The following is a 19,362-nucleotide window of genomic DNA, read 5'->3' as shown; positions in this document are numbered from 1 at the left end:
GAAGTGACATTGTAATGAAGGAGAACATTAGCCTGACATTGTAATAAAGGAGAACATTTATTAGCCTAGTAAATGTATGAGCTTCTGTGGCCCGATTCCGCTCTCGGAATCGGGCCACAGAGGCCATGTGAGCTCCGTGCACCAGCTCCGTGCAGCTTCAGCTATCACAGGGAGAGGAGATCCTCTCCCTATGATAGCCTAGCTGAGACTGATGTTTGCGTCGATACTTGACGTTTAAATATGTCACGTGACAGGAGTGAGCCAATAGGATGTGATGGAGGCAGACCATCTCATCCGATGGCAAATCTCATTTCGTGGCAATGCACCGGCAGCAAGGGGGGTTATAAGAACAGAGGGAAGGGACATGTGCCCTGTAGTTCAAGAAATAGATTTTTCTTTATTTGCACAGTATGGGACACAAACAATATTAATTAAGAGGGTGATGTCCAAAAGCAGTGAACCTGAGGGGGTGGGAAACACAGCAAAGATCACCAACAGGCCAACATAACAAAACAGGTCAAGGAAGGCTTGAGAGAACCACAGAGCAGCTTGTAGAACCTTATGCCCAAAACTGACATCAGAAAATGACGACTGGTAGAATTTAACAAACGTGCCTAGGTGTCTCTTGCAAATCTGCGAAACAGAAGCCTGAAGCTGAAAATCCCATAAAAGATTACAGATATGATAGAGCATGTCTTGAGAAAGGAAGTTAACCCTAACTTTTAAAAACAGAGATTCTAAGGATAACTTGTCTGATCTGCCTAGCAATGGTGGTGAGAGAAGCACGGAGACCCAACAGTGATAGTGAGAAAAGCATGGAGATCCCGGGGGGTACAAAAAGGGAATCAGATTGCCAAAAAGAGACAGTAGCTAAGAGGTAAACTCTAAGGCCCCGTACACACCTCCGAGAAACTCGATGGGCAAAACACATCGTTTTGCTCGTCGAGTTCCTTGTGAAGCCGCCGAGGATCTCGACGAGCCAACTTTTCCCATTGACCAACGAGGAAATAGAGAACATGTTCTCTTTTTGGCCCGACGAGATCCTCGTCGGTTTCCTCGGCGAAAAGTGTACACGACCCGTTTTCTCGGCAGAATACATCTCCCATCGAGTTTCTGGCTGAATTCTGCCGAGAAACTCGGTCGTGTGTACGGGGCCTAACAGTGCATACCACATCAAGACAGTGGAAAGAAATGCATTTTGGATGTTTTATACCCGGGCATTAAGAAGATCAGTGCTCTGGTTAAGGTGGAGAAAAAACATCACTTTAGGGGGGAATAAAGCTTTAGGCAACCTTGTTCTTGTGCAACACTAAAAAATGGATCTTTGCAGGACAAGGTCACTAACTCCATGCAGAAGTGATAGACAAGAAAGGCCATCTTGCGAGTAAGGTTAGGCAAGGGAATATTCCCAATTATTATAAAGAATTTATATAGCGCCAACAGTTTATGCAGCACTTTACAATATAAAGACAATACAGTTACAATACAATAAAATACACAAGGATTAAAGGGTCACTAAAGGAAAAATTTTTTTTTGCTGAAATGACTGTTTACAGGGCATAGAGACATAATAGTTAACTGATTCCTTTTAAAAATGATTAAAAATAGATAAAAAAACAATCATATAATGTGCCTGCAGTGTAGTTTCGTTTTTGCTGTTGTTTCCTGGTTCTCTGATGTACAGAGAGCCACTAGAGGGCAGTCAGCCAATAGAGAGCAGTGATACTTTGTCTAAAACTCCTCAGCACCAATCCAGTTTAGTTTTACTCACACCTCCTTGATTAGTGACCACCGTGAGAAATCTCCCAGTACTGTGGTTATCAGGAAACAGGCAACCAGGAAGTGTCCAGAACAGAGAGGATTTACAGCAACATGAATGCAAAAACGAACAATGAGGACATGAAACCAGGACTGCAGCAAGGTAAAGGAAGCTATTTAGCTAAAAAAAAAAATTCCTTTAGTGACCCTTTAAGAGGGCCCTGTTAAGAAGAGCTTACAATCTAATAGCCAATAGGTTCAAATGGCGGCTTCTAAAGAGCCAAGGGAACCAGATTAAAGTAGAAAGCAGTATTAAACCCAAAAGCACACCTTTATTATACTGCAGCTTACCAATTCTTACATGTAAATGACTGTATTTGTTTTTTTTTTATAGGCTTTCTTTCATTTTAATCTGGTGATTCAGCTTTTTTTCAGTCATGTCACTTACCTGTAATGGATTATGTCACACGTTGTGCAGGCAGCTGCATTCTGTGCATTTCCTGCCTTCTGTGTGTGACCCATGGGCTATTGGGCACCAGTCAGATTACACAGTGGCAGCGGGGTGCAGAGCTCTGAAACACTCTAATGCCGCGTACACACCATCACTTTATGTGATGAAAAAAAACTACGTTTTTAAAAACGTCACTTTAAATGACCGTGTGTGGGGGAAAACGTTGTTTTATGTCTTGTGAAAAACGGCAAAAAAAAATTGAAGCATGCTTCAATTTTATGTGTCGTTTTTCAAAACGTCATTTTTTACTTCACAGAAATTGACTGTGTGTAGCAAAAAACGATGTTTAAAATGACGTTTTTACACCCGCGCATGCCCAGAAGCTAGTTATGAAGCAAGCTTCAATGGAAAAACGTGGTGAACGTAACCTCGCTTTGCTAGAGCATTGTGAAAAAACGATGGTGTGTAGGCAACTTCGTCTTTGAAAATGATGTTTCAAAAACGTTGTTTTATTTCATGATTTAAAACGTCGTTTTTTTTTCATCACAAAAAACGACCGTCTGTACGCGACATTAGTGTTCCAGCACCAGCACTGAAAGAATAGAATGTACTGTGGGCAGAGTAATCATATTTTGAAGCGTGACATGTTGGGTATGAATTTTCTCGGCGCAACATTATCTTTCATAATATAAAAAAAAAGGGGGATAACTTTACTGTTGTCTTATTTTTTAATTAAAAAAAGTGTCATTTTTTCACAAAAAAAGTGCGCTTGCGCAAATACGGCGTGACAGAAAGTATTGCAACGATCGCCATTTAATTCTTTAGGGTGTTAGGATAAAAAATATATATAATGTTTGGGGGTTCTAATCAGAGGGAAGAAGATGGCAGTGAAAATAGTGAAAAACAACATTAGAATTGCTGTTTAACTTGTAATGCTTAACTTGTAATACCAACGGCCACCACCAGATGGCGCCAGCTCACATCTGGTGGTAATAACTTGTAATACCAACGGCTCACCACCAGATGGCCCCAGCTCACAAAAAAAAAAAAAAAAAAAAATTTTTTTTTTTTGCCCCCCTTCCAATTCATGTCGCCAGGACCCTATTTCTAGTCGCCATGGCGACCTGGCGCCCAGGATTTGTCGAGCCCTGGTATAGAGAGACCTGCATAAGGCAACAAAGCACATGGAGTGATAGTCACATGGTCTGCGCCATCATTTAGCCATTAAAACTATATATTGTGACACTGAACTAAGTAGGGAGAATAGAGAGAGAAATAAGTATAAAAATATGATTTATTGACCCTCCTGTTGGTTGCTTTAATTCCCATGCAGCCTGGTGATGGCCTTCTCAATTTAAAACCCAACAGACTTTTATAGCCTCAATTCAAACTGATGACCCACATCCTCAGTGTTAACAAACAAGCCATAGCACAAGCTTGGCTCTCTGACACCCTCTTGTTAACAGCAGTTAAAAATAGCTTTTCATTAGTGAAGGTCATGCAGAGCCTAACAGCGAGACTGTTGGATAAAATGTCCAAGTTTCACCAGGTGTGGGACCTTGGGTCACACATATTATGCCATCAAACTTTGACCATAAGCTGGTTGACTTGTGATGCCTGCCTTTTTTTCTCTCTTTTTCCTAGCCATATTCGCTCTACTACCAAGCAGGCCCACCATACATAGAGATATGTCCCAGCATATTGGCAACGCAATATGAGTCTGCCAGGATAAGGGAAAGGTGGACCAGGCTATTAAGAAGTTCCTTCATTTATATTGATCCATTCCTGGGTTGGGGCAGCGTTTTAGTTCTCTCACGTAGGGGGAAGAGGCAGGTAGTGAAGAGGCTAGTTGAGACGGTAAGGAAATGTTCAAAACCTTGCATTTGACATAGTTGATGTTAAAGCGGGGGTTCACCCTATAAACCCAAAAAAAAAAAAAAAAAAATTTCTTCTACCATAAAATCAGGCATTGTAGCGCGAGCTACAGTATGCCTGTCCCGATTTTTTTATCCCCGTACTCACCGTGTACTCGTACATCGAAGATACCGACTCCCCTCGGGGAATGGGCGTGCCTATGGAGACGGAGGATGATTGACGGCCGGCTCTGGCGCATCACGCTTCTCCGGAAATAGCCGAAATAGGCTTGGCTCTTCACGGTGCCTGCGCATAGCCTGTGCGCAGGCGCCGTGAAGAGCCGAGACCTACTCCGGCTGTCTTCGGGGAGAGTGACGTGCCAGGGCCGGCCGTCAATCATCCTCCCTCTCCATAGGCACGCCCATTCCCCGCGGGAGCCGAAATCTATAATGTACGAGTACACAGTGAGTACGGGGGTAAAAAAATCGGGACAGGCATACTGTAGCTCGCGCTACAATGCCTGTCTCGATGGTAAAATCGTGTCACTGAGGGTGAACCACCGCTTTAAGACTGAAGAGACTGCCAAAATGAGACCTGAAAGATTAGGGAGAGTGACGGGGGTAGAGGGGGGATGGGTAGTGATAAACAGCAAAATGTCATCAGCAACAAAGCGGTGTTTGCGTTTATGACCAGTAATTTCTGGGCCCAAAATGGTCATATACGAGTTGCGCTAAAGGCTCTATAGCCAGCCCAAAAATCAGTAGGGACTGAGGACAGCCTTGTCTGGGATTACTGAAAGCCTGTATACTTAACATGTGCCTGAGGAGATGAGTACAATGCAGCCACTCAGGTGCAGAACTGCACCCCAATGCCCCATTGTTTAATTAAATAAAACAGGTAAGGCCAGTACAGATTGCTGAATGCTTTTTTAATGTCAAGGGAAAAGAGCATGGATGGGCATTTACGCTTACAAATAGCTTTGATCAAGATTGCGCCTTGTTGTACGTTATCGCTTGAAGGGCGAAGGGGCATGAATCCCACTTGGTCTACAAGAAAGTATTCATACCCCTTGAAATTTTTCACATTTTGTCATGTTACAACCAAAAATGCAAATGTATTTTATTGGGATTTTATGTGATAGACCAACACAAATTGTTGTAGTGAAAGAAGAATTATAAATGGTTTTCAAATTTATTACAAATAAATATCTGAAGTGTGGCGTTCATTTGTATTCAGCCCCCTTTGAAGAACCACCTTTTGCTGCAATTACAGCTGCAGGTCTTTTTGGGGATGTCTCTACCAGCTTTGCACATCCAGAGAGTCACATTTTTGCCCATTCCTCTTTGTAAAATAGCTCAAGTTCTGTCAGATTGGATAGAGAGTCTGTGAACAGCAATTTTCAAGTCTTGCTACAGATTCTCAATTGGAATTAGGTCTGGACTTTGACTGGGCCATTCTAACGCATGAATATGCTTTGATCTAAACCAGAGGTCTCCAAACTGCGGCCTGAGGGCCAGATGTGGCCCTTTGCTAGGCTTTATCCGGCCCTTGGGGGAACAATTCCTCCCACTGACATGAGGCACTAATCCTCCCATTGACACCAACAATGGGGCACTATATTATTCACTGATACCAATGATGGGATACTACTCCTACTAATAGGGGGAATACTCCTCTTCCTATTGACCACCAACACTGAGGCCATATATGTTTTCACTGATGCTGGGCCCGTGACTTTTTCTTCCCTTGCTGGCCCCAATCCGGCCCTCCTAAAGTCTGAAGGGCAATAAAGTGGCCCTTTGTTTGTAAAGTTTGGAGACCCCTGATCTAAACCATTTCATTGAATCTCTGGCTGTATCTTAAGGGGTGTTGTCCTGCTGGAAGGTGAACCTCCACCCCAGTCTCAAGTCTTTAGCAGACTCTTAACAGATTTTCTTCTAAGATTAACCTGTATTTGGCTCCATCCATCTTTCCATTAACTTTGACCTGCTTCCCTGTCCCTGCTGAAGAAACGCATCCCCACAACATGATGATGCCACCACCCTGTTTCACGTGAGGATGGTGTGTTCAGAGTGGTATGCAGTGTTAGTTTTCCACCACACATAGGGGGTTAATGCACAAAAAGCAAATCCACTTTGCCTTACAAGTGCACTTTAAAGTGCAGTCACCGTAAATCTGAGGGGGATATGCAAGGAAAATAAAAACCAACATTTTAGCTTGCATATGATTGGATGATAAAATCAGTAGAGCTTCCCTCATTTCAGATCTTCCCCTCAGATCTACAGCGACTGCACTTTCAAGTGCAAAGTGGATTTGACTTTAGTAAATAACCCCCATAGTGTTTTGCTTTTAGGCCAAAAAGTTCAATTTTGGTCTCATCTGACCAGAGCACCTTATTCCACATGTTTGCGGTGTCCCCCACATGACTTCTCACAAACTGCAAACAGGACTTTGTATGACTTTCTTTCAACGAAGGCTTTCTTCCTGCCACTCTTCCATAAAGGCCAGATTTGTGAACTGCACAACTAATAGTTGTCCCAAGGACAGATTCTCCCACCTGAGCTGTGGATCTCCGTAGGTCCTTCAGAGTTAACTCTTGGCTGCTTCTCTTATTAATGCTCTCCTTGCCCAGCCTGTCAGTTTAAGTGGACAACCATGTCTTGGTAAGTTTACAGTTCTGCCATACTCTCCATTTTCAGATGATGAATTGGAAAGTGCTCTGTGAGATGTTTAAAGCTTGGGATATTTTTTTTTTATAACCCAACTCTTCTTTAAAATTCTCCACAACTTTATTTCTGACCTGTCTGGTGTGTTCCTTGGCCTTCATAATGCTGTTTTACACTAAGGTTCTCTAACAAACCTATGAGGACTTCACAGAACAGTTGTATTTATACTGATATTAACTTACACACAGGTGTTCCATTTACTAATTAGGTGACTGGTTCCACTAGATTTTATTTAGGGGTATTCGAGTAAAGGGGGCTGAATACAAATGCTCACCACACTTTTCAGATATTTATTTGAAAAAAAAAAATTGAAAAACAGAACAGCTTACTGAGGAGGAACAGGAAGTGAGAAATTCAGACAAAGAAAAAAAACATTTAGAAGGGAAATCGAAGGAAAAGGTTGCTGAACCAACAATGCACAAAGGAACCTATTTAGAAAAAAACCTTTACAACCCCTTTAAGAGAAATTCACGGTAACCTATTTTAGGCTTACCTGTAGGTTAAAGTGGTGTAACAGGATTTACAACCACTTTAACAGATATAAGGTGTTAATTTTCCTGTATCATCCGTGTTCGGTTTTTGGAGTCACACACACAGGAGGGTTTCCGAATGCAGGTGGCTTACTTGTCGCATCTAATTTAAAGCATCTTTGTAGGGTAGATAATATATTTTGAAATGGTGGATAGTTGTTCCAGTTTGATGTGGATGTATTTTTGAAAATGAGAGGCGTGAAAGGTTCCACAAATTTCACACCTCCAATCCAGTTATTGGACAACAACTGTCTTGACATATTCCATCATGACTGGTATCAGTGCTACATGGATATATGGATATAAAATGGTAGGGTATGTTCCTGACATTTATTAGAACTGAGGAGGTGGATTGGAATACACTATGAAAAATGTTCAATATGACAAAGTACAGCTATATGTAACTACTACTAGCTATACCATGACCTGGACAAATAAGAACCTCCATTAGACAAATTTTGGGTGAAATAATTATTAAATTGCAACAATTTTTTTGTTAAACCTTGCCACAATTTCATCAGAACACTTTCCACTCTATTCTAACACTTTTCTGATTCCAACCAGGAAATACCATCAGGAATGATCTTACAAGGCAAGTTACAAAAGCCAAGTAGGGAGAGAAGAGAGGCACATAATAGCATGTTACTGTAAAAATAATAAACCGTCTTTAACCGTCTTTGGAAAAAAAGCAGACATTTATATTCATAAGCAAGAGCAAAAATATGGAGCACAAGAAGGCCTCATGAGCATGGTCGTACAGGGGCCAAACAGCGTGCAGAGCTTGTGTAATGGTGTTCCCGGGACCTACTAAAGCTTCGTACAGCCACCTATTTAGATGCATTAGAAATTGACTGTACATGGTAGTGCACTGGGGAGGTGTGTAAAGCACTTGCATGCACAATAACTTACTCCAAACGCAAACTATCCGCATTTAGGCATGCATCGGTGCACATGTGGGTGCTTTACACAATATCCCTGGCAAACTTGATTGTACAACGGCCCCTTCCAATATGCCTCTATACACAGTGTGGGTCCCAGTAATGTACAGCTGTGTGCACTATGCTGAAATCTAGTATTAAGCGATGCAAGTAATAGACAGCTTTCTGTGTTGTTGATTTACCTCTCAATAAATACGTCAAGCAAGCAGAAAAGATAGACGCCAAATTCATATTAATGCAAGACAATACACATTATACAACTTGTGTTGTCCGATTTACTTTAGATTTACCAAAACCATGTAGTGCAAGAGCCTGCCCGATTGCATACAAATTGAAACTCTAAAGCCCTGCACACACGATCGGTTTGTCTGATGAAAACAGACCGCTTTCATCTGACGAACCTTTTGTGTGTGGGCCCCATCGTTTTTTTTTTCCATCGGTGAAACAAAATGTAATCTGTTTTAAATGTTTCCTATGGATAAAAAAAACGATAGAAAAAAACGATCGTCCGTGGGGAAGTCCATCGGTCAAAAATGTACACATGCTCAGAATCAAGTCAACGCATTCTCGGAAGCATTGAACTCCATTTTTCTCAGCACACGTCATAGTGTTTAACGTCACCGCGTTGGATACGATCGGATTTTTAACCAATGGTGTGTAGGCAAGACTGATGAAAGTCAGCTTCATCGGATATCCGATGAAAAAATCCATTGGATTAGATTCCATCAGATATCCGATCGTGTACAGGGCTTTAAGGTTTGACCTCATGTTATATGGTTTTGGTAAATCTGAAGGAAAACATTTACAGAAAATTGTATAGTGTGTATCCAGCTTTAGGATTATGCAATTCAAGCAATGAATCCCTTAACACTGTTTCAGGGTCAGGTGTGAACATGCTCAATGACAGTTAGTAAAAAGCTGTGCAGCGTTCGGGAGAGATAAGTAGGGAACAAAAAAGCATTGTCACGTATAGTACACACAGAAAAAAATGTTGCTGGGAAACCCTGTCCTTGGTCAATTCAAAAGAGAAGAATCCAAACTGTGACTTGTTTTTTTTTAAATGTATTCTAGTAAATTGTACTTTGAATTTTATTTAACCAGAATGTCGACTGGAAAATTGAGTCGTTTTCTAATACAAAGCTTCTGGCACTGAAACTGTGCATGACTTCCGTCACAAACCAGAGGTTGCTTTTGACAAAGGACCAAATCAAAATCAAAACTTGAAATGTACCAGATCCACTCACCGTGATGTCATGCTGTGCCAAGCCATGTGTCCAGAAAAAAAAAAGAAGCAAGAGAAAGTTGAAGAAACAAGAGTTAGTGAACATGGAGAAAGGCTATTAATAACAAGAGAGACATGCAGAGGAAAAAATAGAGGAAGACAGCATACCACTCATTACATCACTTCATTGTCAAAGTGTGTGCCAATAAGAGGACTATGTTAACTTTAGAAACAATGGGCAGACTTGTTTGTCGATAGGTTAATTTTAAAACCTGAAATCGGGGCAGACAGAAATACACAGACGAAATTTGCATGCATGGAAACGGTCTTGCTTGCCAAAATATATTTAGGCATGTCCACCAAGTCTTTACATTTAGATTTCCATGCCATAAAGCATTGCTAGGTTAAGACCTTACCTTTATCCCCTGCATTTAAGCATTACAGCTTGGTCAACAACCCACCCACAATGAGGGGTGGCAAAACAATGATGAGGTAAATGCATGCATTGAAACTGTCATGCTTTCCAAAATACTTGTAGGTATGTCCACCCAGGAACGGAGACTGACAGCGCAGTGCAATGCAAGGGCTCAGAATAGTGCTTTCCTGCTACACAGGTGAGCAGAAGCCCAATTTTAAAAATGAGAAAAAAAAATCACAGAGGACCCCCCGCATTGCAAGGCTTAAATGCGTTTTAGGTCTGGGGGTTACAGTAAAATGAATTATTATTTACCTTACTGCTGCTCTTGCACATACAATACTGGACTAGTAACCCCCTACTGTATGTAATGCGACTGCAAGTGCTTCTTATTCTGACACCTCTAGAAGCATTTAACCCTTGCAGTGCAGGAATTGGGCGCAAAAAATTTAAACCGCAGAGGTGATCAAATACCATCAAAAGAAAGCTCTATTTGTGGGAAAAAAAGGACGGCAATTTTATTTGGGAGCCACGTCGCATGACCGCGCAATTGTCAGTTAAAGCAACGCAGTGCCGAATCGCAAAAAGTGCCCTGGTCCTTTAGCTACAAAATGGTCCGTAGCTGAAGCAGTTAATATCAACACTAATTAGGATACTTACCGTATGTATTTTGTTAGTTTTAAAATGTATTGCCACTTTTGCAGTCAAATAGGGATAAAACCTACTTTTTATTTGTTCATTTGTCCCCATTCACATAGCATGACTATATTGAAAAAAACTTCTGGTTACCTTTTTTACTTGCTTAAAAATCCTACATGGCTTTCCTCTTCTACAGTGAGGAAAATAATTATTTGACCCCTGCAGATTTTGTAAGTTTGCTCACTCACAATGAAGGGTCTATCATTTTTATCATAGCTGTATTTTAAATGAGAGAGACAGAATATCAACCAAAAATCCAGAAGAAAAAAAAAAATCTTATGAATTAAGTTGCAGTTCAGTGAGTAAAATAAGTATTTGATCCCCTACCAACCAACAATAATTCTGGCACCCACAGATTGGCTACAGTATATGCTCATGTGGTACACAGATTAGTCCTGTCAATTTAAGAAGGTGCTCCTAAAGAAATTTCCATTTCTTTACCTCTTCCATTCAAACCTCACGATCATGGGCAAGACCAAAGAGCTGTCAAAAGATGTCACAGACAAGATTGTAGACCTGCACAATACTGGAATGGGCTACAAGACCATAAGCAAGAAGGAGACAGCTGTTGGAGCGGTAATTCGCAAATGGAGAAAATACAAAATAACCATCAATCGCCCTTGGTCTGGAGCTCCATGCAAGATTTCACCTCATGGGGTAAGGATGATCATGAGAAAATTAAGGAATCAGCCTAGAACCACACAGGAGGAGCTTGTGAATGATCTCAAGGCAGTTGAGACCACAGTGACCAAACAAACCATTGGTAACACAATACGGCACCATGGATTGAAATTCTGCAGCACAGCAAGGTCCCTCTCCTCAAGAAGGCACATGTGTCGGCCCGTATGAAGTTTGCCAATGAACATCTAAATGATTTAGAGAAGGATTGGGAGAAAGTGCTGTGGTCAGATGAGACCAAAATTTAGCTCTTTGGCATAAACTCGACTTGCCGTGTTTGGATGAAGCAAAATGCTGACTATGACCCTAAGAACACCGTCCCTACAGTCAAGCATAGAGATGGAAACATTATGCTTTGGGGCTGATTTTCTGCTAAAATGTACAGGCTGCATTGAGGGGCCAATGCATTGTAAAATCTTGGATGAGAAGCTTCTTCCCTCGCCCAGAACACTAAACATGGGTCGTGGACAATGACCCAAAACATACTGCCAAGGCAACAAAGGAGTGGCTCAAAAAAAAGCACATTAAGGACATAGAGTGGCCTAGCCAGTCTCCAAACCTTAATCCTATAGAAAATGTATAGAGGGAGCTTAAACTTTCAAGTTGCCAAGCGACAGTCAAGAAACCTTAGGGATTTAGAGAAGATCTGTAAAGAAGAGTGGACCAAAATTCCCCGAGATGTGTGCAAACCTGGTAACCAACGTCTTACCTCTGTGCTTGCCAACAAGGGTTTCTCCACTAAGAACCAAATCATGTTTTGCTTGGGAATCAAATGTTTATTTTACTCACTGAACTGCAACTCAATTTATAACATTTGTATCGTGTGTTTTTTCTGGATTTTTGATTGATATTCTGTCTCTATGATAAAAATGATAGACCCTTCATTTCTTTGTAAGTGGGCAACCTTACAAGATCTGCAGGGGATCAAATAATGTTTTTCCCCACTGTATGTAATGCTCATATATCTTCATTATCAGTTGTAAACTTGATTTGAATGCAATCTGTCCCTAACAAAGGGTTAAAAACCTCAAGGCTTGGGTTGTACATTGTATGCTCAGGCACTTTGCTTCAGTTAATTTCTCTAATTGCACTTTGAAATTATTCAGAAAATAATGCTTGTAACTTGGACTCCCCCCCCCCCCCCCTTTTTTATTTTAAGTTTGTAATGTTAATGCACATTCCTACTGGTGATCTTATGACTGTCAGTATTTATTCATATGGTTTATTAATACTGTCATTTTCGAGGTATTGTTGTATGCCGCCTGCGTTGCAGGTTTTGCACTTTGTTCACTCATGGATGGCTTTAGCAAGTCCGATTGTTGGCCTTATTTTTCCATGTTTCTATCTCTTTACCTTTGAAAAACACTTTAAAAAAAAAAAAAACAATTGAAACAGAAATTATTCAGAAAAGCTTGCAGTTCTATGTATAAATCTTTTGGAAAGAAAAAAAATTTAAAAGGTAAAAAAAATATTTTTTTATTATTTTTGGATTGACTGTGTTTATGGGAACACATGACAGAAAGTATAATAGGTTTCCTCAAATCTGATTGCAAAAGTGGAAATATACGTTAACCCATTAAAAACTGGGACAATTCGGACATTTCTCTCATACATGTAAAAATCTGCATTTTTTTTTTTTTTGCTGGAAAATGACTCCAAACATTACACGTATACAATTTTATGCAAGGGCCCTGTAGAATAAAATTGGTGTTGTTGCAATTTTTTATGTCACACAATATTTACGAAGTGGTTTATCAAACGCAAATTCTCAGGAAAAGATTCACTTAAATTAATTTTAGTGCACATAAAACAAAAATTATAATACCCAATTTTTTGGTAAAATATAAAAGATGATGTTACGTTGACTAAACAGACACCTAGCATGTCATGTTTTATGATTGCGTACAGCCCTTGAATGGTGACAAACTATGGTACTTAAGAATCTTCAAGAGCAATCTGTTAAAATACACACCGTAAATTATCCCCTCTCCTTTCCTATTGGAAAAAACTTTATCCTTCAAGAGCAACGTTTTAAAAGCCTTTACAGGTTACCAGTTCACAGTCACACAGGAGGTCTGGTGCTAGAGTTATTGCTCTTACAGCGAGAGCAGGGCCTCAAAAACAGATCTAGTTTGTATATTCCTTTGGCTTCACGAATATTCAAAATAGATCTGTTTTGAGGTGCCCTGGTGAGATCTTTATCTTGCCCTCCCTGGTTGCTCCGGTGCTCACCCGGGAGGCCATATGCGATGCTGAGAGGATTACTGTACTATACTCATGCGTCCTGATGAAGCATGACTTTGGTGAAACGTGTTGACACACGAGGATTCCTTTTTCTTGGATATATCAATCAAGAGCAAAAAAATTATTTTATGTACAGTCAAACTATCAAGCACCATATATTAAAGTGGTTGTTAACCCAAAATTATAAATCACTGGCAGCCCATCTATTATAGGCAGGCATACCAAACTATATATATATATATATATATGTATATATATATATAATTTAATTTATGACTCCTTGTCTGGCCTGTACAGTCCGATCTTTTTCCCTTGTTCTTGGTTTCTATACAAACTAGTGGTGTCCTAGAGTGTCCCCCAATATACATTTCTATCTACTCTCTCTCTCTCTCTATCTTTCACTATCTCTAGAGATCTCGCTACATTTCTGTCTCTAGCTATCTCTCTCCCCCTCATCTCTATCCATCCCTCCGTCTCTATCTGTTTTTCTGCCTCCATCAATCCCTCTATCTCTATCTGTTCCTCCATCCTTCCAATCTCTATCCGTCTCTCCGTAAACTCTTTTTTCTTTCATTTTTGAAGGATGCCTAGGAGAATCCCCACACCTTTACTTACATGACAGGCCTGTATATAAATATCCCACTGTCTAGGTGTTAAAATCATCCCACAGGCTTTGCCCAGCTAGAAGACAGATGTCTCCAGCATGCAACATGCTTTAGATGCATGTTTACTGATATAAAGTACTACCATCAATGTTTTGGTTTCTTGTAAGATGCCTTTCCTAGAGTGAAGTAAGCAGAAAAGAATGCCTGGTGCTATGATGATGGAAGGTATAGTGTGTGCATTTGCTACATCATACAGCCAGAATAAAAAAAAAAAATCCATACAAGGTGAACTGTAAAACCTTTATTATAAAGGTCTTTGCTGATTGGTAGACCACAATATTGCAACCTACTAGCTGAGAAAGTGCTGGCCACTGAATTTAGACATTTGACATGTCACAAGCTGATCAGAACTGCACCATTTTAGTAGAACAAACTGTCCCGTTGAAAGATTAAATGGTAAGCAAAGGCTGTGTGACGATTTAAAAAAAAACAATCAAAAAAAAAACATAAGGTGGAATGCACAAATGCAGGCTGTCATCAAGAGATAGTACTTAATAACATATCACAGTGCAGCATGATCACTTTGTCGTACAGCACTGGAGTTCCATGTTTGCTCCTTTGCCAAGGACATACTAGTTGGCCTGTCAAAGGTGGTACTAATATATTGAAAGGGGACAGGCATTGATGTGATTGGTTTTGTGTTTTATTTGGAAATTGCTGCGAAATGACAATAATATAAAATTCAGCAATATACATTTTAATAGGTTTTCGCTATATGGAGGGGCCTATTTACACTTCTCTCCTGTCCAGATATGGAAACACTGATACAGCTGCAAAGCTAATTATCACCCCCTCCCCATCTTCCCAAAACTACTCTACACAAAGTTTGGATACACATTGCCCTCTGGTGGAAAAATGAATGATGATAACACCAGACCTGATTAGCCAGACGGACAAGAGGATTTCTGGTTCAACCAATCCCATTTCAGCAGTCAGTATTCAAGTGCAGTGAAAAAAATTTAAGCACCATCTGATTGGTTGCTATGGGTAAGATTATTTGTTTACTGCGGTGTTTAAAAAATTGGTACCATGCCCATGATAATAGTAAACCTGGACAAAGAGAAATTCAGGAATGAGCATTGCAAACTTGCATCTCAACAAAGGCAGCCCCAATAAATTAACCCCCACTTAATACATTTAACTCATGCAGATGGAGGTAAAAGCTTTTTACCATCCTCCAATGATGACATCCAAAGCGCAGTTACTTAAAGTGGTTGTAAACCCTTTTTTTTTTACTTTTACCTACAGGTAAGCCTATAATAAGGCTTACCTGTAGGTAAGGAGAATACCTCCTAAACCTGCACGGTTAAGGAGATATTCCCCTCGCAATGCGCCGCGGCGCGTGCGCAGGGGAGATCTACGGCGAAAGGACCGGCAGCTGCCGGACCTTCCCGAATTTAAATCTCCCGCGCACACGCGCGGGAGTGACGTCATCGCCGCTCCAGCCAATCACAGCGCTGGAGCGGCGATACCCGGAAGACACGCCAGGCAAGAGGACATCTCGCTCGGCGTGGACCAGGTAAGTGCTACAAACCTCGTTCCGAGGTAAGTATTTCATAATGAGATAATATGCGGTGCATATTAGCTCATTATGACTTTTGCCTTGCAGCAGAAAAAAAAACGCTTTAAGGCAGCCAATCAGCTTTGGATCATTGGAACAGAACAGCAGAAGATTGGTCACCATGAGTTGCTGCACATGGTAGGCTTGGATTGGTCACCATGAGTTGCTGCACATGGTAGGCTTGGATTGGTCACCATGAGTTGCTGCACATGGTAGGCTTGGATTGGTTATATTAGTCCATGATTAGTACACACCCGCATGCCTCATACCTCTCCAGCTCGGCGATTTTGGTGTCCTTCTCGTTCTTTTCATTTTCCATCTCCTTCAGGATTTCCAGCAGCCGGTCCACTTCAGTCTGTGACTTTCCAACTTCCTCCCGATACCTGGCCACCTCCTTTTCCATCTGTTGCACCCGCTCATTCACCTCTGGACTGGATTTGGCCTCCTGTGCTGCATCCTGTGCCTGGTGGGTCAACAATATATTTTGTAAGAAGCAGAAAAATATTAAAGCAGGCCTTCAGTCATTTTTTTTCTCTTAACCATCTATTTAATCTTCTGCCCTTGTTGTTTTAACTTTGGATAGTAAAAATGTTTTTCTTGTCTGGTCATTAGCCAAAATCACACACACATTTTCCACAATTCAATTTCTTCACCCGTATGCAGTGGCTAATCCCCACCTCTATGACTAAGCCCTGGTGAGCAGGTTGAAACGCGTCAGTAGGGGGTAGCTAGCAAAGCAGAGCTGTCTGAGGCCATTTTACACAGGATACTCATACTTCAGTCAGGCTGGGAGTGTGGCTTTCTTTGTACACAATTAATTGATCACCAGGGAATGAGTGCATATAATTGGTTTTCTCTCTGTGCTGAGTGGCGCTCCAAGTCTAACCACCGCACCTTACTGTGCTTAATGCGGTGCAAAAAACAATGATCTTGCTGCGGTGGTCATGAGAAGCTAGTTTAGAATTTATAAAAAAAATTTAACATAGCTTGAGGAGCAGTCAAACGCAATCACCTGGTAAAATTAAGAAGGAAGCTAAGCAAATATGTGTAATGAACAAGCTACTCCATGTTTTTAATGTCAGGAACGCCCCAATAACATAAGTCGCATCATGAAATTGATTCTTAGTTGAATGAGCAATAAAATAACTGTGCCTGGATGAGGAATTTCCCAAAAGGCTCATTTCTGCGTTTTCCTAAAAGGCCGCTGGCAAAGTGCAATGAACAGCTGCTGGTGCCCCCAACCCCCACCTCTCCACCTTCCCTGGCACCCATTTCTGGCTACCGCTGTGGACAATAATTAGCAACTGTTTATTTATGAGGCAATGCTGCCATTCCACCCAGCATGCCCCTGCTACCCACATCACACTGGAGCTCTGTCAATGGCTGCCAGTACCAGGTCACATCAACAGGACAAGACGGGGAGGACAAAAACAACATTGGACTCGTGACAGGACAGTCCAGGTCACCTAAACCGACCAGGAACAAAAAGGGGGAGGGTGAAAAGCACCACAACACTCACAATGAAAATAAAACAGCATTCATTGCTAGTACCATCATAAATTGCCAGGCCAGGAGGCATGTACAGAGCCAATCAGCTAAAAAGATGATATGTAGGCTACGTATACATAATAGAAGTGATGGTTAGTCTCTCAAATGAAGCCCTGGATAGCAGTAAAAGCCCAAAAGGGTTTCTAACACCTCCCCACGCCAGCCAATTATTAGACTGGCTATATACCAAACAGTCATTCAGCCACACTATATAGCGTGGAAAGACATATCTATTGTATTTTGACAGCTGGCTCCGGCGGCAAAATACCTGAACAGAGACTGCATGTTACTGGATACAGCCACTGTTTGACTGAAAATGTTATGCTCAACTCTTTTCATTTTTCAATTGAAGGGCCCCCAACTAACCAATTTATGGCCAGTTCATCAGGAACCAGATGAAAGTTATGCAATGTAAAGAAATAAAATTGGTATAGGCATAAGATTAAAGGTTGAAGTTTATTCTGCTTATATTCTGCTATTACTGGTTATCACCCTATTAACATGCCAATGGAAATTTGAAATGCAATCTTTTATTTTCATTACATTATAGCTTATTTTAGACCCATTGATGTCATTGTTGTTATCTGTGCTTCTCTATACATTGCCGGCAGATCATGGCTGGTGGAAGGGTCCAACAGTGTGCTTTATACAGCTTTCTGAAAAACATCACATCACAGCACCCTACCTCAGTACTCCTGTCAAGAGCCCTCAGCTGTGATGCAAGTAGAGGTCTGGCTCTTGGGAGGGGACATGCAAATACCAAAATGTTTGATGGGTCCATGTCAGTCTGAAAAAGTAGACATTTCTAGGCCTGCCGATCACCCTACAAAACGCCCACAAGTGATGCTCAAACAACTGAAAACCAATGAATGAAAGGAAAAGGCCAGGGACAGCCAGGCTTCCAGCAAGGGGTGGAGCAGGCTCTATCTAACTTGCTGCAGCTTCTAATGCACATTGTGAGATGCTCATAGTGTACATTGAAATCTGAGGAGAGGAGCCTGTACAACTGTGCAAGACTGAAGTGAAGGTTGGAGTTAAGCTCCAAAGCAGCACTTTTAATTTACATTTGCTCCACTACAGGTAAATATTACATTACATGTTCCACAAAGGTATGGCGTTCTAGGTGGTTCTCATGACTTGTATACACGATCGGTTTTCCCGGGAGTAAAAAGTCCGCTGGGGAAACAGAGGGGAAAACCGAGAACCTGCTCGGTAGCTTTTTCCTGCTAGACATGGCCGGGGTTCCCGACAGGAAAACTGCCATGAGAGCTTTGGTCGGGAAACCTGGCCGTGTGTATGCTCCCCCGCAGGTTTTCCCCATAGGGAAACTGTAGGCTTAAAAACTGCCGGGAATCCTGGCGGGAAATAAAGAGAACCTGTTCTCTCTTATTTCCCGCCGGTTTTCCTGTCGGGAAAACGGCGATGGAGCATACACACGGCTGCGATTCCCGGCCAAAAGCGCTCATGGCAGTTTTTCTGCCAGGAAAACCGGTCGTGTGCACGAGGCATCAACCGCAAACCTCAAGTACCCCCAACGGGCCATGTTTTGGGAACTTTCCTTAGATAAAATAGCTCCTATCAATACCATGTCATTGATATTGATTTAAAGCAGCTGTGCAAAGTAAAGGAAAACCTGAAAACCTGGCCCGTTGCGGGTATTTGAGGACTCAGGTTGAGAACCACTGTTCTAGGATACCTCGGATGAGCCCCAGCTCACCAACTCTCCTTATGTAGTATCTACCAGGGGATCCTGGGGAGCGGACATTCTGGAAAAGGCAGCTAGTTAGCAGCTTTGCCTGAAAACGCTGCTGAATGCATACCATGTACCTTGTATTCATTGCCATTGACCAGAAGGATGCATAACTATCCCAAACAAAAATGTACTAGAATAGGAGATATTTACAGGTTTGTTTTAAAGCTAACTCCAGGCAGACACCCAAATACACAGATAAAATACATACGGTATATGTACATATATTTGTATCTCTGTCCATCTAGTCCCGAGATTTACATAGCAATGCCACAAAGCAAAACCATGCCTTGTTGGGCAGGAGACATGATTTTTCTCTGCTG

The 19,362-nt window shown here is 41.4% G+C and overlaps 1 protein-coding gene across 12 annotated transcripts in view; it reads right to left on the bottom strand.

Moving 5' to 3' along the window:
• The window catches only part of ERC1 (ELKS/RAB6-interacting/CAST family member 1), a 351,485-nt gene that overhangs the window by 152,955 nt on the left and 179,168 nt on the right, over positions 1-19,362 (bottom strand). For 8 of the 12 annotated variants that reach the window (XM_040345288.1, XM_040345294.1, XM_040345290.1 and 5 more), the window contains 2 exons: positions 16,011-16,204; positions 9,502-9,513 (listed from right to left, as the gene is read on the bottom strand). In XM_040345288.1, coding sequence (XP_040201222.1) covers positions 9,502-9,513; positions 16,011-16,204 — 206 coding nt within the window. The remainder of the gene's footprint in view (positions 1-9,501; positions 9,514-16,010; positions 16,205-19,362) is intronic. The other 4 variants (XM_040345289.1, XM_040345291.1, XM_040345295.1 and 1 more) reach the window with 1 other exon arrangement.

This window comes from Rana temporaria, chromosome 3 (genome assembly GCF_905171775.1).
Source record: "Rana temporaria chromosome 3, aRanTem1.1, whole genome shotgun sequence".
Lineage (NCBI taxonomy): Eukaryota > Metazoa > Chordata > Amphibia > Anura > Ranidae > Rana > Rana temporaria.
This window is presented reverse-complemented; position numbering and strand designations above follow the sequence as displayed.